Raw genomic sequence first — 23434 nt, 5'->3', positions numbered from 1 at the left:
CTTGGAGGAGAAGGGGGTCGGCCCCTTGGAGGAGAAGGGGGTCGGCCCCTTGGAGGAGAAGGGGGTCAGCCCGTTGGAGGAGAAGGGGGTCAGCCCGTTGGAGGAGAAGGGGGTCCACCCCTTGGAGGAGAAGGGGGTCTGCCCCTTGGAGGAGAAGGGGGTCGGCCCCTTGGAGGAGAAGGGGGTCGGCCCCTTGGTAGAGAAGGGGGCCGGCCCCTTGGAGGAGAAGGGGGTCCGCCCGTTGGAGGAGAAGGGGGTCCGCCCGTTGGAGGAGAAGGGGGTCGGCCCCTTGGAGGGGAAGGGGGTCTGCCCCTTGGAGGAGAAGGGGGTCGGCCCCTTGGAGGAGAAGGGGGTCGACTCCCTGAGAGAACAGGGGGGGTTGACTCCCTGAGAGAACAGGGGGGTTGACTCCCTGAGAGAACAGGGGGTTGACTCCCTGAGAGAACAGGGGGGGTTGACTCCCTGAGAGAACAGGGGGGGCCGACTCCCTGGGAGAACAGGGGGGGTTGACTCCCTGGGAGAACAGGGGGGGTTGACTCCCTGAGAGAACAATGGGGGTTGACTCCCTGAGAGAACAGGGGGGGTTGACTCCCTGAGAGAACAGGGGGGGTTGACTCCCTGAGAGAACAGGGGGGTTGACTCCCTGAGAGAACAGGGGGGGGCCGACTCCCTGGGAGAACAGGGGGGGTTGACTCCCTGAGAGAACAGGGGGGTTGACTCCCTGAGAGAACAGGTGGGGTTGACTCCCTGAGAGAACAGGGGGGTTGACTCCCTGAGAGAACAGGGGGTTGACTACATGAGAGAAGGGGGTCAGCCCCATGAAGGAAGGGAGTCGGCCTCTTGAAGGAGGGGGGGGGTCTTCCCCTTGAAGAAAGAGGGTCGGGTCCTTTTGAAGGGTGCCGGGCCCCTTGGAGGGAATACGTCAGTCCCCTTGGAGGGAGGAGGTGGGCACCATGAAGGAGACGGGGGGGGGGAGGTGAGGAAGGAAAACACGTCCTTATGGCCGGATTATCGCCCAGGATCGAAGGTGGTATCTGCACTTCTTTCATACAAGACCTTGTTTACATCTCTCTCGGTTTGCAGGCAAGATGGTGTGAAATTTTAGTATGTTTAAAATTACGCAAAAATACGTTTTTTTTAAACGTCTAAATTCTTTGTTGCACTGACATTATATTGTCCCTGTGGTCTAATAGTACTCATTATACTGCCCCTGTGACCTAACAGTAGACATTACTCCTGTGGTCTAATAGTACTCATTATACTGCCCCTGTGACCTAACAGGAGACATTACTCCTGTGGTCTAATAGTACTCATTATACTGCCCCTGTGACCTAACAGGAGACATTACTCCTGTGGTCTAATAGTACTCATTATACTGCCCCTGTGACCTAACAGTAGACATTACTCCTGTGGTCTAATAGTACTCATTATACTGCCCCTGTGACCTAACAGTAGACATTATATTCCCCTTGTGAGCTAATGGTAGACATTATACTACCCCTGTGGCCTATTTGGGCATAAATCCTGGCTCTACCTGTGTCTGGAGGATGAGGGCTGCAGACTTGACATCGGGATAGTTTGCTGGTAGACGGATGCTGCTTTTATGGGGCGATGAACCTGTGACATCCAACTTACTTCATCTCTGAGCACAACACAACTACTGTAAACACCGCTGGCACCAGATCTACCTTGTATTCTTGATATAATATTATACCGACAAGTTGATGAATAAGATATATGCAACACTTGGGTATATTGACGAAATGTTTAGCTTGTTTAGCAGGCTCCTTCAGTTGAATAAGGCAAATATAACACTGGAGACAGTGTTTACTGTCTCCAGTGTTATTTTCACTTTCATGAATCGCGAAATCATAATAACACGATTGTAAATAATCATAAAACGTGAAGGGCTGGAACCCTTGGTGCGTCCTAAAACTCTCAGCAGCAGGCTGAACTCTTCTCCAGGTTGAGGGACTGACCACCTTGTTCCAGACCATGGTGCTGAACTCTTCTCCAGGCTGAGGGACTGACCACCTTGTTCCAGACCATGGTGCTGAACTCTTCTCCAGGTTGAGGGACTGACCATCTTGTTCCAGACCATGGTGCTGAACTCTTCTCCAGGCTGAGGGACTGACCACCTTGTTCCAGACCATGGTGCTGAACTCTTCTTCAGGTTGAGGGACTGACCTTGTTCCAGACCATGGTGCTGAACTCTTCTTCAGGTTGAGGGACTGACCTTGTTCCAGACCATGGTGGTGAACTCTTCTCCAGGCTGAGGGACTGACCACCTTGTTCCAGACCATGGTGCTGAACTCTTCTTCAGGTTGAGGGACTGACCTTGTTCCAGACCATGGTGCTGAACTCTTCTCCAGGCTGAGGGACTGACCACCTTGTTCCAGACCATGGTGCTGAACTCTTCTCCAGGTTGAGGGACTGACCACCTTGTTCCAGACCATGGTGCTGAACTCTTCTCCAGGCTGAGGGACTGACCACCTTGTTCCAGACCATGGTGCTGAACTCTTCTTCAGGTTGAGGGACTGACCTTGTTCCAGACCATGGTGCTGAACTCTTCTTCAGGTTGAGGGACTGACCTTGTTCCAGACCATGGTGGTGAACTCTTCTCCAGGCTGAGGGACTGACCACCTTGTTCCAGACCATGGTGCTGAACTCTTCTTCAGGTTGAGGGACTGACCTTGTTCCAGACCATGGTGCTGAACTCTTCTCCAGGTTGAGGGACTGACCACCTTGTTCCAGACCATGGTGCTGAACTCTTCTCCAGGTTGAGGGACTGACCACCTTGTTCCAGACCATGGTGCTGAACTCTTCTCCAGGCTGAGGGACTGACCACCTTGTTCCAGACCATGGTGCTGAACTCTTCTCCAGGCTGAGGGACTGATCACCTTGTTCCAGACCATGGTGCTGAACTCTTCTATAGACTGAGGGACTGACCACCTTGTTCCAGACCATGGTGCTGAACTCTTCTCCAGGCTGAGGGACTGACCACCTTGTTCCAGACCATGGTGCTGAACTCTTCTCCAGGCTGAGGGACTGACCACCTTGTTCCAGACCATGGTGCTGAACTCTTCTCCAGGTTGAGGGACTGACCACCTTGTTCCAGACCATGGTGCTGAACTCTTCTCCAGGCTGAGGGACTGATCACCTTGTTCCAGACCATGGTGCTGAACTCTTCTCCAGACTGAGGGACTGACCACCTTGTTCCAGACCATGGTGCTGAACTCTTCTCCAGGCTGAGGGACTGACCACCTTGTTCCAGACCATGGTGCTGAACTCTTCTCCAGGTTGAGGGACTGACCACCTTGTTCCAGACCATGGTGCTGAACTCTTCTCCAGGCTGAGGGACTGACCACCTTGTTCCAGACCATGGTGCTGAACTCTTCTCCAGGCTGAGGGACTGATCACCTTGTTCCAGACCATGGTGCTGAACTCTTCTCCAGGCTGAGGGACTGACCTTGTTCCAGACCATGGTGCTGAACTCTTCTCCAGGCTGAGGGACTGACCACCTTGTTCCAGACCATGGTGCTGAACTCTTCTCCAGGCTGAGGGACTGACCACCTTGTTCCAGACCATGGTGCTGAACTCTTCTCCAGGCTGAGAGACTGACCACTTTGTTCCAAACCATGGTGCTGAACTCTTCTTCAGGTTGAGGGACTGACCACTTTGTTCCAGACCATGGTGCTGAACTCTTCTTCAGGTTGAGGGACTGACCACTTTGTTCCAGACCATGGTGCTGAACTCTTCTTCAGGTTGAGGGACTGACCACTTTGTTCCAGACCATGGTGCTGAACTCTTCTTCAGGTTGAGAGACTGACCACCTTGTTCCAGACCATGGTGCTGAACTCTTCTTCAGGTTGAGAGACTGACCACCTTGTTCCAGACCATGGTGCTGAACTCTTCTTCAGGTTGAGAGACTGACCACCTTGTTCCAGATCATGGTGCTGAACTCTTCTCCAGGCTGAGAGACTGACCACCTTGTTCCAGACCATGGTGCTGAACTCTTCTTCAGGTTGAGGGACTGACCACCTTGTTCCAGACCATGGTGCTGAACTCTTCAGGTTGAGGGACTGACCACCTTGTTCCAGACCATGATGCTGAACTCTTCTTGAGGTTGAGGGACTGACCACCTTGTTCCAGACCATGGTGCTGAACTCTTCTTCAGGTTGAGGGACTGACCACCTTGTTCCAGACCATGGTGCTGAACTCTTCTCCAGGTTGAGGGACTGACCACCTTGTTCCAGACCATGGTGCTGAACTCTTCTTCAGGTTGAGGGACTGACCACCTTGTTCCAGACCATGGTGCTGAACTCTTCTTCAGGTTGAGGGACTGACCACCTTGTTCCAGACCATGGTGCTGAACTCTTCTCCAGGCTTAGGGACTGACCACCTTGTTCCAGACCATGGTGCTGAACTCTTCTCCAGACTGAGGGACTGACCACCTTGTTCCAGACCATGGTGCTGAACTCTTCTACAGGCAGAGGGACTGACCACCTTGTTCCAGACCATGGTGCTGAACTCTTCTCCAGGCTGAGGGACTGACCACCTTGTTCCAGACCATGGTGGTGAACTCTTCTCCAGGTTGAGGGACTGACCTTGTTCCAGACCATGGTGGTGAACTCTTCTCCAGGCAGAGGGACTGACCACCTTGTTCCAGACCATGGTGCTGAACTCTTCTCCAGGTTGAGGGACTGACCACCTTGTTCCAGACCATGGTGGTGAACTCTTCTCCAGGTTGAGGGACTGACCTTGTTCCAGACCATGGTGGTGAACTCTTCTCCAGGCTGAGGGACTGACCACCTTGTTCTAGACCATGGTGGTGAACTCTTCTCCAGGCTGAGGGACTGACCACCTTGTTCCAGACCATGGTGCTGAACTCTTCTCCAGGTTGAGGGACTGACCACCTTGTTCCAGACCATGGTGCTGAACTCTTCTCCAGGCTGAGGGACTGATCACCTTGTTCCAGACCATGGTGGTGAACTCTTCTTCAGGTTGAGGGACTGACCACCTTGTTCCAGACCATGATGCTGAACTCTTCTCCAGGCTGAGGGACTGACCACCTTGTTCCAGACCATGGTGGTGAACTCTTCTCCAGGTTGAGGGACTGGCCACCTTGTTCCAGACCATGGTGCTGAACTCTTCTCCAGGCTGAGGGACTGACCACCTTGTTCCAGACCATGGTGCTGAACTCTTCTCCAGGCTGAGGGACTGACCACCTTGTTCCAGACCATGGTGCTAAACTCTTCTCCAGGCTGAGGGACTGACCACCTTGTTCCAGACCATGGTGCTGAACTCTTCTCCAGGCTGAGGGACTGACCACCTTGTTCCAGACCATGGTGCTGAACTCTTCTCCAGGCTGAGGGACTGATCACCTTGTTCCAGACCATGGTGCTGAACTCTTCTCCAGGCTGAGGGACTGACCACCTTGTTCCAGACCATGGAGCTGAACTCTTCTCCAGGTTGAGGGACTGACCACCTTGTTCCAGACCATGGTGCTCAACTCTTCTCCAGGCTGAGGGACTGGCCACCTCAAATATTATTTTTCCAGGTTGACGGACTGATTACATCTTTACCTCACTACTACATCTGCTGCCTCTGTATTTAACTGAAGGAGCCTACTGTGTAGGCGAAATATGCATCTTGCTCACCAACTTGTCAGTATTCCATACCATTTTCAAGATATCTTAGCCAGTACTTGTGAACTAATAGAGAAACTAAGAAAGGTGACAGTGGTACTCTACCATGTAGAAAATCTTGTCGTGTTAGAGCCAGAGAAACTACGAAAGGTGACAGTGGTACTCTACCATGTAGAAAATCTTGTGTTAGAGCCAGAGAAACTACGAAAGGTGACAGTGGTACTCTACCATGTAGAAAATCTTGTCGTGTCAGAGCCAGAGAAACTAAGAAAGGTGACAGTGGTACTCTACCATGTAGAAAATCTTGTCGTGTCAGAGCCAGAGAAACTAAGAAAGGTGACAGTGGTACTCTACCATGTAGAAAATCTTGTCGTGTTAGAGCCAGAGAAACTAAGAGAGGTGACAGTGGTACTCACTTCACCATGTAGAGAATCTTGTTGTCATGGAAGAGCCAGACGTAATGATTGGGGATGGTCATCGTTTGGAAAGTCACTTGTTTGGCGTTCTTGAAGAAGCTGTCAGGCCTCCAGAGATGCTTCAGCCAGTCCAAGTCCAGCAATCTATGAGGGAAGAATTAGGTTTATAGAATATTGATTACTTGTAGGTCATTACGACTCCCTGTAGCCTAATATCAGGACTACTTTCAGTCTTTAGCATTCAAAGGTACTGCTAGGTTCTGTCACAAACTGCTTTAAAAAAAAAAACAATCTTAAATTACCTCTAGGAAATCATTCGACTAGATTCCCAGTTAAGGAATTCCAGTCAATGTGACTAAAATTAAAGTCTGGAATTACGTGCCTTTCCAGCCTCAACAATTTCCTATCAAAGTAGTCTCAGATCTGGAAGGTTTAATGACCCAATTAAGTTAGTTAGCTTAATATGTTTATTATGTACCCCATACCCATCCTGTGGGCGGTAGTCAAGAGATTACAAAGGTACATAATGGGCCCAGAGACTGTACCTCAACAGTTTTGATAGCTGAGCAAGTTACAAAGGTGACAAGGGATATTGTCTGACCAAAGGAACTCCTCAGGGAAGTGAGATGAAATAGGTGCCCCTGTGGCCTGGCAGGTGCCCCTGTGGCCTGGCAGGTGCCCCTGTGGCCTGGCAGGTGCCCCTGTGGCCTGGCAGGTGCCCGTGTGGCCTGGCAGGTGTCCGTGTGGCCTGGCAGGTGTCCGTGTGGCCTGGCAGGTGCCCCTGTGGCCTGGCAGGTGCCCCTGTGGCCTGGCAGGTGCCCCTGTGGCCTGGCAGGTGCCCCTGTGGCCTGGCAGGTGCCCGTGTGGCCTGGCAGGTGCCCGTGTGGCCTGGCAGGTGCCCCTGTGGCCTGGCAGGTGCCCCTGTGGCTGAAGCTCTCGCTTCACACACGGAGGGCCCGGGTTCGATTCCCGGAGGGGTGGAAACATTTCGACGTGTTTCCTTGCGCCTGTTGTCCTGTGCACCTAGCAGCAAACAGGTACCTGGGTGTTAGTCGACTGGTGTGGGTGGCATCCTGGGGGACAAGACTGAAGGACCACAATGGAAATAAGTCAGACAGTCCTCGATGACGCACTGACTTTCTTGGGTTATCCCGGACGGTTAACCCTCCAGCGTTAAAAATCCGAAAAAAATCTTAACCCTTAACATGAAGCTGCGTACTGATCTGATCTGGAGTTCCGGGGGTCACCGCCCCCGTGATGCATATGAGTTAGGTAAAAACTCACAGGAGTAAAGAGGTTTAAGAGACGGCCAGTTTTTACCTATACTGGAATCACCACTAGATTCTTCTAGTATCTCTATGTTCAAACGTTAAAGGTTCTCAGAAACAGAACTGTAAGTAAATACCCTGTATACCCACTATATACCCACTATATACCCTGTATACACACTATATATACGTACGTTTGTAGATGAATGGTTCAGAGAACCGACATGTTGATAAATTAGACACATGTGCAACTCTTGGGTATCTTTATTGAGGAAACGTTTCGCCACACAGTGGCTTCATCAGTCCATACGTAGGAGAAACTTGAAGAACAGGAGGAGAATGAGGTAATCAGTCCCTCAACCTTAGGAATTCTTCTCTTGCCTAATTCTTGTGCACGACCTACTTCCACATTGGACAAATGTGACACCAGACCTATGACTGCTGCACCTCTCCTGCCATACGGTTTATAAGCTCCTTCTCCGCTGATGTGCCGTATTCTATTCAAGATTGATGGACTGAACACATCGACTCAAGGTTGAGGGACTGATTACCTCATTCTCCTCCTGTTCTTCAAGATTCTCCTACGTATGTACTGATGAAGCCGCTGTGTGGCGAAACGTTCCCTCAATAAAGATACCCAAGAGTTGCACATGTGTCTAATTTATCATATACGTACGTACACGAAGATATGTATGTATATACCAGGTTTACCTGGAGTTTACCTGGAGAGAGTTTCGGGGGTCAACGCCCCCGCGGCCCGGTCTGTGACCAGGCCTCCTGGTGGATCAGAGCCTGATCAACCAGGCTGTTGCTGCTGGCTGCACGCAAACCAACGTACGAGCCACAGCCCGGCTCATCAGGAACTGCCAGGTAAACTATGGCTACACAAATCTATCCTTGATGTTGGTGAGGGGCTCTTGATTTAGGGAATTGGATCTGTGCTTCAGTTCCCCGAATTAAGCCTGAATGCCTTCCACATTCCCCCCCCCCCAGGAGCTGTATAATCCTCCGGGTTTAGCGCTGCCCCCTTGAATATAATAATAATATACGTTGAAGAGAGAATTATTAATGCTGGTAAAAGTCTTTTAATCTGGGGAATTTGATCTCTTCCTCGGATCAAACTTTGATTGCCTCTGGTTCCTCAGGCACTGCATGACCCGTAAGGGTTTAGTCTTTCTGTGTGGGAGAAGTGGATATTTTTGTGTACAGTGTTTAATGTGGGTGGAGGTGGGAGTGCTTATTATTGGGGGGGGGGTTGAGGTGGTAGTTGTTGTGGCAGTTGTGTTGGTGGTTGTGGTAGTGCTAGTGGTAGTGTTGGTGGTTGTGGTAGTGCTAGTGGTAGTGTTGGTGGTTGTGTTGGTGGTAGTGTTGGTGGTTGTGTTGGTGGTTGTGTTGGTGGTTGTGTTGGTGGTTGTGGTAGTGCTAGTGGTAGTGTTGGTGGTAGTGTTGGTGGTAGTTGTTGTGGCAGTTGTGTTGGTGGTTGTGGTAGTGTTGGTGGTAGTGTTGGTGGTTGTGGTAGTGCTAGTGGTAGTGTTGGTGGTTGTGGTAGTGCTGGTGGCAGTGTTGGTGGTAGTGTTGGTGGTTGTGGTAGTGCTAGTGGTAATGTTGGTGGTTGTGGTAGTGTTGGTGGTAGTGTTGGTGGTAGTGTTGGTAGTTGTGTTGGTGGTTGTGTTGGTGGTTGTGTTGGTGGTGTTGTATTGTTGGTGGTTGTGTTGGTGGTGTTGTATTGTTGGTGGTTGTGTTGGTGGTGTTGTATTGTTGGTGGTTGTGTTGGTGGTGTTGTATTGTTGGTGGTTGTGTTGGTGGTTGTGTTGGTGGATGTGTTGGTGGTTGTGTTGGTGGTTGTGTTGGTGGTTGTGGTAGTGCTGGTGGTAGTGTTGGTGGTAGTGTTGGTGGTTGTGGTAGTGTTGGTGGTAGTGTTGGTGGTAGTGTTGGTGGTTGTGGTGGAGATAGATCAAGGGTCCTCGTGTGGATTTCACTCTCACTCTCTCACTCGTGTCTCTTAGTGTCTCTTCAAGTGGTTGTTGTGTGAGAAGGATGTGTAGGAACAGAGGGGAGGGGGGTGGGAACTGCAATGGGGAGGGTGGAATAGTTGGTTTAAACGGTAAACTTAGGCTACCTCTAATCCTACAGATCACCGGTATCAAGGCACCATGTTCCTACTATGAAGGTTTGGCTTCAGTGCTCCTGTGGCTTGGTTGTTAACGCACTTGCCTTACACTGAGTGTTCGTGGTTCAATCCCCGGCACGGGTGGAAACGTTGGGCATGTCACCTTACACCTGCTGTCACTCTTCACCTAGCAGTAAGTAGGTCCCTGGGTGTTAGTTACCTTACACCTGCTGTCACTCTTCACCTAGCAGTAAGTAGGTCCCTGGGTGTTAGTTACCTTACACCTGCTGTCACTCTTCACCTAGCAGTAAGTTGGTACCTGGGTGTTAGTTACCTTACACCTGCTGTCACTCTTCACCTAGCAGTAAGTAGGTCCCTGGGTGTTAGTTACCTTACACCTGCTGTCACTCCTCACCTAGCAGTAAGTAGGTCCCTGGGTGTTAGTTACCTTACACCTGCTGTCACTCTTCACCTAGCAGTAAGTAGGTCCCTGGGTGTTAGTTACCTTACACCTGCTGTCACTCTTCACCTAGCAGTAAGTAGGTCCCTGGGTGTTAGTTACCTTACACCTGCTGTCACTCTTCACCTAGCAGTAAGTTGGTACCTGGGTGTTAGTTACCTTACACCTGCTGTCACTCTTCACCTAGCAGTAAGTAGGTCCCTGGGTGTTAGTTACCTTACACCTGCTGTCACTCCTCACCTAGCAGTAAGTAGGTCCCTGGGTGTTAGTTACCTTACACCTGCTGTCACTCTTCACATAGCAGTAAGTAGGTCCCTGGGTGTTAGTTACCTTACACCTGCTGTCACTCTTCACCTAGCAGTAAGTAGGTCCCTGGGTGTTAGTTACCTTACACCTGCTGTCACTCTTCACCTAGCAGTAAGTAGGTCCCTGGGTGTTAGTTACCTTACACCTGCTGTCACTCTTCACCTAGCAGTAAGTAGGTCCCTGGGTGTTAGTTACCTTACACCTGCTGTCACTCTTCACCTAGCAGTAAGTAGGTCCCTGGGTGTTAGTTACCTTACACCTGCTGTCACTCTTCACCTAGCAGTAAGTAGGTCCCTGGGTGTTAGTTACCTTACACCTGCTGTCACTCCTCACCTAGCAGTAAGTAGGTCCCTGGGTGTTAGTTACCTTACACCTGCTGTCACTCTTCACCTAGCAGTAAGTAGGTCCCTGGGTGTTAGTTACCTTACACCTGCTGTCACTCTTCACCTAGCAGTAAGTAGGTCCCTGGGTGTTAGTTACCTTACACCTGCTGTCACTCTTCACCTAGCAGTAAGTAGGTCCCTGGGTGTTAGTTACCTTACACCTGCTGTCACTCTTCACCTAGCAGTAAGTAGGTCCCTGGGTGTTAGTTACCTTACACCTGCTGTCACTCTTCACCTAGCAGTAAGTAGGTCCCTGGGTGTTAGTTACCTTACACCTGCTGTCACTCCTCACCTAGCAGTAAGTTGGTACCTGAGTGTTAGTTACCTTACACCTGCTGTCACTCTTCACCTAGCAGTAAGTAGGTCCCTGGGTGTTAGTTACCTTACACCTGCTGTCACTCTTCACCTAGCAGTAAGTTGGTACCTGGGTGTTAGTTACCTTACACCTGCTGTCACTCTTCACCTAGCAGTAAGTAGGTCCCTGGGTGTTAGTTACCTTACACCTGCTGTCACTCCTCACCTAGCAGTAAGTTGGTACCTGGGTGTTAGTTACCTTACACCTGCTGTCACTCCTCACCTAGCAGTAAGTTGGTACCTGGGTGTTAGTTACCTTACACCTGCTGTCACTCCTCACCTAGCAGTAAGTAGGTCCCTGGGTGTTAGTTACCTTACACCTGATGTCACTCTTCACCTAGCAGTAAGTAGGTCCATGGGTGTTAGTCACCTGTATACCTGGAGAGGGTTTCGGGGGTCAACGCCCCCGCGGCCCGGTCTGTGACCAGGCCTCGTGGTGGATCAGGGTCTGATCAACCAGGCTGTTACTGTTGGCCACACAGCTGGTCAAGTACTGACTTTAGGTCCCTGTCCTGCACCTTCTTGAAGACACCCAGGGGTCTTGAAGACAACCAGGGGTCTTGAAGACAACCAGGGGTCTTGAAGACAACCAGGGTTCTTGAAGACAACCAGGGGTCATGAAGACAACCAGGGTTCTTGAAGACAACCAGGGGTCTTGAAGACAACCAGGGGTCTTGAAGACAACCAGGGGTCTTGAAGACAACCAGGGGTCTTGAAGACAACCAGGGGTCTTGAAGACAACCAGGGGTCTTGAAGACAACCAGGGGTCTTGAAGACAACCAGGGGTCTTGAAGACAACCAGGGGTCATGAAGACAACCAGGGGTCTTGAAGAGAACCAGGGTTCTTGAAGAGAACCAGGGTTCTTGAAGACAACCAGGGTTCTTGAAGACAACCAGGGTTCTTGAAGACAACCAGGGGTCTTGAAGACAACCAGGGGTCTTGAAGACAACCAGGGTTCTTGAAGACAACCAGGGTTCTTGAAGACAACCAGGGTTCTTGAAGACACCCAGGGGTCTTGAAGACAACCAGGGTTCTTGAAGACAACCAGGGTTCTTGAAGAGAACCAGGGTTCTTGAAGACAACCAGGGTTCTTGAAGACAACCAGGGTTCTTGAAGACAACCAGGGTTCTTGAAGACAACCAGGGGTCTTGAAGACAACCAGGGTTCTTGAAGACAACCAGGGTTCTTGAAGACACCCAGGGGTCTTGAAGACAACCAGGGTTCTTGAAGACAACCAGGGTTCTTGAAGAGAACCAGGGTTCTTGAAGACAACCAGGGTTCTTGAAGACAACCAGGGTTCTTGAAGACAACCAGGGTTCTTGAAGACACCCAGGGGTCTTGAAGACAACCAGGGTTCTTGAAGACAACCAGGGTTCTTGAAGAGAACCAGGGTTCTTGAAGACAACCAGGGTTCTTGAAGACAACCAGGGTTCTTGAAGACAACCAGGGTTCTTGAAGACAACCAGGGTTCTTGAAGACAACCAGGGGTCTTGAAGACAACCAGGGTTCTTGAAGACAACCAGGGGTCTTGAAGACAACCAGGGTTCTTGAAGACAACCAGGGTTCTTGAAGACAACCAGGGTTCTTGAAGACACCCAGGGGTCTTGAAGACAACCAGGGTTCTTGAAGACAACCAGGGTTCTTGAAGAGAACCAGGGTTCTTGAAGACAACCAGGGTTCTTGAAGACAACCAGGGTTCTTGAAGACAACCAGGGTTCTTGAAGACAACCAGGGGTCTTGAAGACAACCAGGGGTCTTGAAGACAACCAGGGTTCTTGAAGACACCCAGGGGTCTTGAAGACAACCAGGGTTCTTGAAGACAACCAGGGTTCTTGAAGAGAACCAGGGTTCTTGAAGACAACCAGGGTTCTTGAAGACAACCAGGGTTCTTGAAGACAACCAGGGTTCTTGAAGACAACCAGGGTTCTTGAAGACAACCAGGGGTCTTGAAGACAACCAGGGTTCTTGAAGACAACCAGGGGTCTTGAAGACAACCAGGGTTCTTGAAGACAACCAGGGTTCTTGAAGACAACTAGGGTTCTTGAAGACACCCAGGGGTCTTGAAGACAACCAGGGTTCTTGAAGACAACCAGGGTTCTTGAAGACACCCAGGGGTCTTGAAGACAACCAGGGGTCTTGAAGACAACCAGGGTTCTTGAAGACAACCAGGGTTCTTGAAGACAACCAGGGTTCTTGAAGACACCCAGGGGTCTTGAAGACAACCAGGGTTCTTGAAGACAACCAGGGTTCTTGAAGACACCCAGGGGTCTTGAAGACAACCAGGGTTCTTGAAGACAACCAGGGTTCTTGAAGACACCCAGGGGTCTTGAAGACAACCAGGGGTCTTGAAGACAACCAGGGTTCTTGAAGACAACCAGGGTTCTTGAAGACAACCAGGGTTCTTGAAGACACCCAGGGGTCTTGAAGACAACCAGGGGTCTTGAAGACAACCAGGGTTCTTGAAGACACCCAGGGGTCTTGAAGACAACCAGGGTTCTTGAAGACACCCAGGGGTCTTGAAGACAACCAGGGGTCTTGAAGACAACCAGGGTTCTTGAAGACACCCAGGGGTCTTGAAGACAACCAGGGTTCTTGAAGACACCCAGGGGTCTTGAAGACAACCAGGGGTCTTGAAGACAACCAGGGGTCATGAAGACAACCAGGAGTCTATTGGTAATCCCCCTTATGTATGCTGGGAGGCTGTTGAACAATCTTGGGCCCCGGACACTTATTGTGTTATCTTTTACCGTGCTACTGTTGTGGGTGGCATCCTGGAGAGCAATATTAAGGTGGCTAACCTCCCTGGGTTAAAAACCCCAACAAAATCTTACCTATATTCCGATGTTATGTTCTCTGGAAGACGAAGTCTGTGATCTTTCCAGGTCTGGGCGAAGAAGATGTCAGCTGCATAGGTCTGTCAACACACAAACACCTCTTAGTTATAACCACAATAATAATTACAATAATTAACCTTCATGGCACCTGTGATAAAACTGCGACACTGAGAATCTTTATTGATAAAACATTTCGCCTTGATGCTGTTTTTTATTGTGTTTAAAACCGCTATAACCTCTTGGTTAATTGGCGATTTAAACGCACCGTTTTGGACCTTATCAAAGTCGCTCATCATTTCTGTCATATTAGGTAAATCGCAAAGCAAAACTGAAGTATTTTTGTTATTGCGGGATCCAGAACCAGACTTCGTTCCGTGTTAACAAATTTACACGAAAGGGGAAATATCCCTAGCACTTATGAATAAAATGTGCTGAGTTTTTAAACAGGTAAATACCCTGTGGGACGAGTGGCACCCTGTGAGGAGATTGCCATACCTCCCAATGAAGCTTTTATCTCAAGGTACCAACCACTGTGTTCAAGGAGGGAGTAGATTGCTATCTTGGGCTGTCAGCTAGTAGTCTGAGGTCAGTAAGACGAAAAGGAACATCAGTTGAACTTCAGTTGACTTGAGGCGAGAGGGAGATAGACAGCAGTCAGCCCATCTATCATGTAGGAGGAGCCACATGTCTTTCATGCAGGAGGAACCATATGTCTATCATGCAGGAGAAGCCCAATGGCATGCAGAGGTGGGGCCGAAGGGGCGGTGGCACTTGGCATCCAATTAGAGAGGGAAATAAGACAGTGATTTTGAAATTTCAGCGGTGATCAATTTTTGGAGGCTTACTGCACTACAGAGGCAGTGGTTAGCTCTTTATTCCTCTAACTTGAGTTACCCTTTCTGTTCAGAGAATGGTGCTCCCCAAACCGAAGATGGACAAGAGAGAAATTAAAAAAGGAATGTTCAAACTTTGCAAATTATTATGATAATGATGTGGCAGCCGTTCAGTTATATGACGAAATTATTGATTTTGTGATGGTCCTTCGAGCCGGAGGGAATAGAATTCCTCCTGATCCTAAAGATTCTCTGTAGTCTTTACTGCAGTATGAGAGGGATGTCTTTCCTACCCTGTGTTTCACACAATTGCATTTTCAGTCGCAAGCTGTGAAAGGTCATTTTCAAAACTGAAATTAATAAAAACATATTTGAGGCCTTCAATGTCACAGGAGCGGCTGACCAACCTGGATTTAATAAGCATTGATAAAGAATTTCTCACAGCTGATGTAAACAGTGAACTTGAAGATTGAGACACTTATGCAACATATGGGAATCTCTATTGAAGAAACGTTTCGCCACACAGTGACTTCATCAGTCCAGTACAAATCAGAAGGGTGTAAGGAGAGGGGAATTCTGAGGTAATCAATCCCTCAGCCTGTAGTCGATGTGTTCAGTCCATCAATCTTGTAGAAAGTACAGCATAGGGCCGTAGAAGTGGCTTATATACTGTAGTGAGGTGAGGTGAAGCAGTAGGAGACGGGGTCATAGTGGTACCATCCACTTAATAAATTTGGTTGACATATTTAAATCGAATAAAGTGTTTATTTCGTGTTTCATCTGTGTTTACATATTCAAAATATATCCCTTTCTCGTAATATTTCTCAGTACTAGGCCTTATACTTAAGTCTTTGGGGCATACAATCAAGAAAAGATGACCCCGGGCATCACCAGACCTCTGCACGCCACTGGAGGAGCCATATGTCGATGGTGCATCAGAGAAAGTCGTCCGACTCTTGGATGTCACTATTGCCGGGCTCCGGCTGGGTGACAAATACCTCTGCGAGGCTGATCACTAGTAGATATAGACCTAACTAAATGTAAACTTGGCCAGATGGACTATTGTCACATGTTATGTGCTGGAATGCGTCACACCTTGCGTCATTACCTGGAGACCTGGAGTTTACCTGGAGGGAGTTCCGGGGGTCAACGCCCCCGCGGCCCGGTCTGTGACCAGGCCTCATGGTGGAACAGGGCCTGATCAACCAGGCTGTTACGCTGGCTGCACGCAATCCAACATACGGGCCACAGTCCGGCTGGTCAGGAACCGACTTTAGGTGCTTGTCCAGTGCCAGCTTGAAGACTGCCAGGGGTCTATTGCTAATCCCCCTTATGTATGCTGGGAGGCAGTTGAACAGTCTTGGGCCCCTGACACTTATTGTGTTGTCTCTTAGCGTGCTAGTGACACCCCTGCTTGGCATCCCTAGTTTTGAAGGTTCTCATTATCCATCCTGTCATTTTTCTAGCAGATGCGATTGATACAATGTTATGGTCCTTGAAGGTGAGATCCTCCGACATGTTCACTCCCAGGTCTTTGACGTTAGTTTTTTGCTCTATTGTGTGGCTGGAATTTGTTTTATACACTAAGATTTTTCAAGTGTATATAATCATGTATCTCTCCCGCCTGCGTTCTAGGGAGTACAGGTTGAGGAACTTCAAGCGTTCCCCGTAATCTTTTGACTATCGCCCACAGGATGGGTATGGGGTGCATAATAAACATATTAAACTACCTAGAACTTACCATGGAGTTCTCGTTAATGGAGTCGATACCCATCACGGTGACGTGGAAATAGACAGTGGTGGGTTTACCGTCTTTTTTGGGTGGCCTCATCTTGTCGTAGTTAAATTTGTCCAGAGGCATGATGTCGTCTATGGTAAACCCCTTGTTGTCCTCCATGCTGGTGGTTGAGTAGGTTGTTAGTGGTGGGAATGGAGGTGTAAGGGGTGAGGATGGTATGGTGAGTGGTGGTGATTGATGGTTGTGGAGAGGGGAAGGGTGTGGTGAGTTGTGATAGTGGTTGTAGTGAAGTGTGTGATGATAATGGTAGTGTAGGTTACAGATGGGAATGGTAGTTCATTATAGGTGGTGATGGTAGTTCAGTATGGTACACATGTACAACTAACGTGACATAATTAGAAGCTTCGTCAAGCCGCAATTCTGCCAATATTATTACCACCTCATTAATGTTCCCTGGGTCACACATGTCCTGGGAAATGTGAGGTTATTTAGTTGTGAGCCATAGAAAGACAATAATTCCCACTACATACACACATACAGGGAAGAAAATAGGGCGTACTAGGCTACAAGTTAATCTGGGAAGGGACAAGTTGAAAAGGCGGTGCCGGGAACCGAGAATCAACCCCTGCAACCGCAAATAGGTAATTCCAAATAAGTGAGGACACAGATACTCACCCCTGGGCATAAGAAGACATCAATAACAGGAGAGCCAGTGTGATGGTGGCACTGGGGGAGGTCCACGAGTCGAGTACACCATTCATCCTCTCTCAACACACACTGAAACACATTAATGTCTATATTGCCTCGTTACTATTATTATTATTATTATTATTATTATTATTATTATTATTATTAGTATTACAGGTAGTATTAGTAGTTTACCTGGAGAGAGTTCCGGGGGTCAACGCCCCCGCGGCCCGGTCTGTGACCAGGCCTCCTGGTGGATCAGAGCCTGATCAACCAGGCTGTTGCTGCTGGCTGCACGCAAACCAACGTACGAGCCACAGCCCGGCTGGTCAGGAACCGACTTTAGGTGCTCGTCCAGTGCCAGCTTGAAGACTGCCAGGGGTCTGTTGGTAATCCCCCTTATGTATGCTGGGAGGCAGTTGAACAGTCTCGGGCCCCTGACACTTATTGTATGGTCTCTTAACGTGCTAGTGACACCCCTGCTTTTCATTGGGGGGATGTTGCATCGTCTGCCAAGTCTTTTGCTTTCGTAGTGAGTGATTTTCGTGTGCAAGTTCGGTACTAGTCCCTCTAGGATTTTCCAGGTGTATATAATCATGTATCTCTCCCTCCTGCGTTCCAGGGAATACAGGTTTAGGAACCTCAAGCGCTCCCAATAATTGAGGTGTTTTATCTCCGTTATGCGCGCCGTGAAGGTTCTCTGTACATTTTCTAGGTCAGCAATTTCACCTGCCATGAGAGGTGGTGTTAGTGTGTAGTAGTAGTAGTGGTAGTATCATGGGGTGTGTGGTGCCTTTATACTTTTGCTGTATTTCGAGAGTTTTCCTACTCCCGCAGGCTGGTCCAGGACCAGGCTTGTCTGATGCTTGCCTGGTCAACCAGGCTGTTGCTACTGCTGGCCCACAGGCCTGTAAATCCCTCACAGCCTGGTTGATCTGGCACCCGGTGAAGATACTTGTCCGGTTTACTCTTGAAGACTTGTACACTTGTTCCAGCAGGCTGTTGATCTGGCACCTGGTGAAGATACTTGTCCAGTTTACTCTTGAAGACTTGTACACTTGTTCCAGCAGGCTGTTGATCTGGCACCTGGTGAAGATACTTGTCCAGTTTACTCTTGAAGACTTGTACACTTGTTCCAGCAGTGTTTCTGATATCTTCTGGTAAGATGTTGAATAAAACATACCACGGGGTGGGGATAGAACCCGCGATCAAAGAGTCTCAAAAATCCAGACCGTCGCGTTAGCCACTGGACCAGCTAGCCACAATAAGATTCATCCAACTAGGTATATTTCTACACCATAGGAAGGTTAGCATAGGCCACTATTGTGGCTAGCTGCTCCAGTGGCTAACGCGACGGTCTGGAGTTTAGAGACTCTCTGATCGCGAGTTCTATCCACACCCGTGGTGTGGTTTGTTTGCAATCGTGTCATTACGATTTCGTGAGTCAAGATGTTGAATAATCTGGGGCACCGAATGTAAACCCTGGGGTTAAATTATTGGTATCAAGACCCCTTCCCGGCATCAAAGCACCTTAAAGGGAATACTGAGAAAAATCTCTCTGGGGGAAAAGTTAATGGTAGAGCATGTTAGGTTAGGTTAGGTTAGGTTAGGTTAGGTTAGTTTAGGTTAGGTTAGTTTAGGTTAAGCTAGTTGTCGCAGCTCATCAAGCATTAAATATGTACCTAGGAGGTAGCTGACAGTTTTGAGTGGCACTCTGACAGTTTTGAGTGGCACTCTGGGTAAGGTGAAAAATATAAACTATCCTCGAATCCTCCAACAATATAATCATGGAGAAGCGCTAAACTCCTGGGGGTCCAGCACCCAGTAAATGGGTGTTAATCAAGTTTGTGACCTGTATAAGTCACATCTGGGGTATGGGAAGTAATCGAATTTAACCTGAGGAAGTTAAAGGTAGCTCTAACTCCTTTGATCAAGATCTCTTCACTAGCATCAACACCCCCTCTTCCCTTGCAGGGACACTCATCAATAGATGAGAGTAGAGAGCACATAGGTGTCAATAATCAAGGAACATTACCATGATGGTGATCCTTGAGGGCAGAGAGTGCAACAGACAGTGGTAGTGGGTGAACACTGGTATGTCTGGCTGTCAGCGGTCTGAATCCCTAACTTAAGATAAGATAAGATTTCGTTCGGATTTTTAACCCCGGAGGGTTAGCCACCCAGGATAACCCAAGAAAGTCAGTGCGTCATCGAGGACTGTCTAACTTATTTCCATTGGGGTCCTTAATCTTGTCCCCCAGGATGCGACCCACACCAGTCCACTAACACCCAGGTACCTATTTGCTGCTAGGTGAACAGGACAACAGGTGTAAGGAAACGTGTCGAAATGTTTCCACCCGCCGGGAATCGAACCCGGGCCCTCCGTGTGTGAAGCGAGAGCTTTAGCCACCAGGCCACCGGGCCACCAGGCCACCGGGCCACTTAAACCTCATAAACATTATATCATTACTGCTGTGACACGTGTATAGTGTAATTAGACATATCGTAATGTTTTTTATATAAATCCATATGTATTCCTGTTAACCCTTTGGAGCCTAGTTCCTAGGCCTTTTGTGGCCTTTTGTGTATCCATATGCTCTCGCGCTACCGTCCACAGGATGGATATGGGGTGCACAATAAACTAGCCACTTCCGTGGCAAAATCTAATCTATTGAATTCCTGAATTGCCTAAGTTTAAACTAAGATATTTATGATAGAGTGAATATCATGGTTGATTTTCACGTAATAAAAAAAGGACAGCCTAAGCAGAATTAATTGTGTCAGTAAGTAATGGATGTAAGTCAAAACAATGGGATAGTCAGCTGTTGATACTGGTTACTTGATACTGGTTACTTGATACTGGTTACTTGATACTGGTTACTTGATACTGGTTACTTGATACTGGTTACTTGATACTGGTTACTTGATACTGGTTACTTGATACTGGTTACTTGATACTGGTTACTTGATACTGGTTACTTGATACTGGTTACTTGGTACTGGTTACTTGATACTGGTTACATGATACTGGTTACTTGATACTGGTTACTTGATACTGGTTACTTGATACTGGTTACTTGATACTGGTTACTTGATACTGGTTACTTGATACTGGTTACATGATACTGGTTAATTGATACTGGTTACTTGATACTGGTTACATGATACTGGTTACTTGATACTGGTTACTTGATACTGGTTACTTGATACTGGTTACTTGATACTGGTTACTTGATACTGGTTACTTGATACTGGTTACTTGATACTGGTTACTTGATACTGGTTACATGATACTGGTTACTTGATACTGGTTACTTGATACTGGTTACTTGATACTGGTTACTTGATACTGGTTACTTGATACTGGTTACTTGATGCTGGTTACTTGATGCTGGTTACTTGATGCTGGTTACTTGATACTGGTTACTTGATACTGGTTACTTGATACTGGTTACTTGATACTGGTTACTTGATACTGGTTACTTGATACTGGTTACTTGATACTGGTTACTTGATACTGGTTACTTGATACTGGTTACTTGATACTGGTTACTTGATACTGGTTACTTGATACTGGTTACTTGATACTGGTTACTTGATACTGGTTACATGATACTGGTTACTTGATACTGGTTACTTGATACTGGTTACATGATACTGGTTACTTGATACTGGTTACTTGATACTGGTTACTTGATACTGGTTACTTGATACTGGTTACTTGATACTGGTTACTTGATACTGGTTACTTGATACTGGTTACATGATACTGGTTACTTGATACTGGTTACTTGATACTGGTTACTTGATGCTGGTTACTTGATGCTGGTTACTTGATGCTGGTTACTTGATACTGGTTACTTGATACTGGTTACTTGATACTGGTTACTTGATACTGGTTACTTGATACTGGTTACTTGATACTGGTTACTTGATACTGGTTACTTGATGCTGGTTACTTGATGCTGGTTACTTGATGCTGGTTACTTGATACTGGTTACTTGATACTGGTTACTTGATACTGGTTACTTGATACTGGTTACTTGATACTGGTTACTTGATATTGGTTACTTGATACTGGTTACTTGATACTGGTTACTTGATACTGGTTACTTGATACTGGTTACTTGATACTGGTTACTTGATATTGGTTACTTGATACTGGTTACTTGATACTGGTTACTTGATACTGGTTACTTGATATTGGTTACTTGATACTGGTTACTTGATACTGGTTACTTGATACTGGTTACTTGATACTGGTTACTTGATACTGGTTACTTGCTACTGGTTACTTGATGCTGGTTACTTGATACTGGTTACTTGATACTGGTTACTTGATATTGGTTACTTGATACTAGTTACTTGATATTGGTTACTTGATACTGGTTACTTGATATTGGTTACTTGATACTGGTTACTTGCTACTGGTTACTTGATACTGGTTACTTGATACTGGTTACTTGATACTGGTTACTTGATACTGGTTACTTGATACTGGTTACTTGATACTGGTTACTTGATGCTGGTTACTTGCTACTGGTTACTTGATACTGGTTACTTGATATTGGTTACTTGATACTGGTTACTTGCTACTGGTTACTTGATGCTGGTTACTTGCTACTGGTTACTTGATGCTGGTTACTTGATACTGGTTACTTGATACTGGTTACTTGATATTGGTTACTTGATACTGGTTACTTGATATTGGTTACTTGATACTGGTTACTTGATATTGGTTACTTGATACTGGTTACTTGCTACTGGTTACTTGATACTGGTTACTTGATACTGGTTACTTGATACTGGTTACTTGATACTGGTTACTTGATACTGGTTACTTGATACTGGTTACTTGATACTGGTTACTTGATGCTGGTTACTTGCTACTGGTTACTTGATACTGGTTACTTGATACTGGTTACTTGATGCTGGTTACTTGCTACTGGTTACTTGATACTGGTTACTTGATACTGGTTACTTGATGCTGGTTACTTGCTACTGGTTACTTGCTACTGGTTACTTGATACTGGTTACTTGATACTGGTTACTTGCTACTGGTTACTTGCTACTGGTTACTTGATACTGGTTACTTGATACTGGTTACTTGATACTGGTTACTTGATACTGGTTACTTGATACTGGTTACTTGATACTGGTATTGTAGGCGAGTTGAGAATGTGTATAGGAAGTAGCCCGGTGGCCTGGTGGCTAAAGCTCCCGCTTCACACACGGAGGGCTCGGGTTCGATTCCCGGCGGGTGGAAATTCCGACACGTTTCCTTACACCTGTTGTCCTGTTCACCTAGCAGCAAATAGGTACCTGGGTGTTAGTCGACTGGTGTGGGTGGCATCCTGGGGGACAAGATTAAGGACCACAATGGAAATAAGTTAGACAGTCCTCGATGACGCACTGACTTTCTTGGGTTATCCTGGGTGGCTAACCCTCCGGGGTTAAAAATCCCAACGAAATCTCATCTTAGCAATAAATCAAGAAGGGAGGAAGGGCCGACGAGCTAGCACATCGTACTCTGACCTATATAAGAACATAAGAATGGAGGAACACTGCAGAAGACTTACTGGCCCATGCGAGGCAGGTCCTTATATAGTGTAACCACTACCCTCCCCCCCCCCCTAACATGCCTGTTGCCCAGGCATGTTACTCACTACTATCTAACATACTTAAGATAAGATTTCGTTCGGATTTTTAACCCCGGAGGGTTAGCCACCCAGGATAACCCAAGAAAGTCAGTGCGTCATCGAGGACTGTCTAACTTATTTCCATTGTGGTCCTTAATCTTGTCCCCCAGGATGCGACCCACACCAGTCCACTAACACCCAGGTACCTATTTGCTGCTAGGTGAACAGGACAACAGGTGTAAGGAAACGTGTCGAAATGTTTCCACCCGCCGGGAATCGAACCCGGACCCTCCGTGTGTGAAGCGGGAGCTTTAGCCACCAGACCACCAGGCCACCGGGGAGAGAATGTACCTATTGCAAACCTCGTATGCTGTTTAGCCTTACTTAGTTCACCTTTGCTGACACGCACAAAAAGACACACACATACACACACACACACACACACACACACACACACACACACACACACACACACACACTGGTATTGAAGACACAGATGAATCACAGGGATGTTAGGAAGTATTTCTTCAGCCACAGAGTAGTCAGTAAGTGGAATAGTTTGGGAAGCGATGTAGTGGAGGCAGGATCCATACATAGCTTTAAGCAGAGGTATGATAAAGCTCACGGCTCAGGGAGAGTGACCTAGTAGCGATCAGTGAAGAGGCGGGGCCAGGAGCTCGGACTCGACCCCCGCAACCTCAACTAGGTGAGCACACACACACACACACACACACACACACACACACACACACACACA

At 47.8% G+C, this 23434-nt stretch overlaps 1 protein-coding gene across 1 annotated transcript in view; it reads right to left on the bottom strand.

Annotated features, from left to right (window-relative positions):
* LOC128697218 (glycine receptor subunit alpha-3-like) overlaps positions 1-23434 on the bottom strand; it is a 75207-nt gene that overhangs the window by 31174 nt on the left and 20599 nt on the right. The window contains exons 2-5 of the mRNA XM_053788779.2: positions 17027-17128; positions 16355-16511; positions 13778-13860; positions 6065-6208 (exon numbers count right to left, since the gene is read on the bottom strand). Of these exons, the coding sequence (XP_053644754.1) occupies positions 6065-6208; positions 13778-13860; positions 16355-16511; positions 17027-17112 (470 nt within the window). The 5' untranslated portion in view covers positions 17113-17128. The remainder of the gene's footprint in view (positions 1-6064; positions 6209-13777; positions 13861-16354; positions 16512-17026; positions 17129-23434) is intronic.

Source organism: Cherax quadricarinatus, chromosome 89 (assembly GCF_038502225.1).
Source record: "Cherax quadricarinatus isolate ZL_2023a chromosome 89, ASM3850222v1, whole genome shotgun sequence".
Taxonomy (NCBI): Eukaryota; Metazoa; Arthropoda; class Malacostraca; order Decapoda; family Parastacidae; genus Cherax; species Cherax quadricarinatus.
Note: the sequence above shows the minus strand (reverse complement) of the source record. Positions and strands in the feature narration are given on the sequence as shown.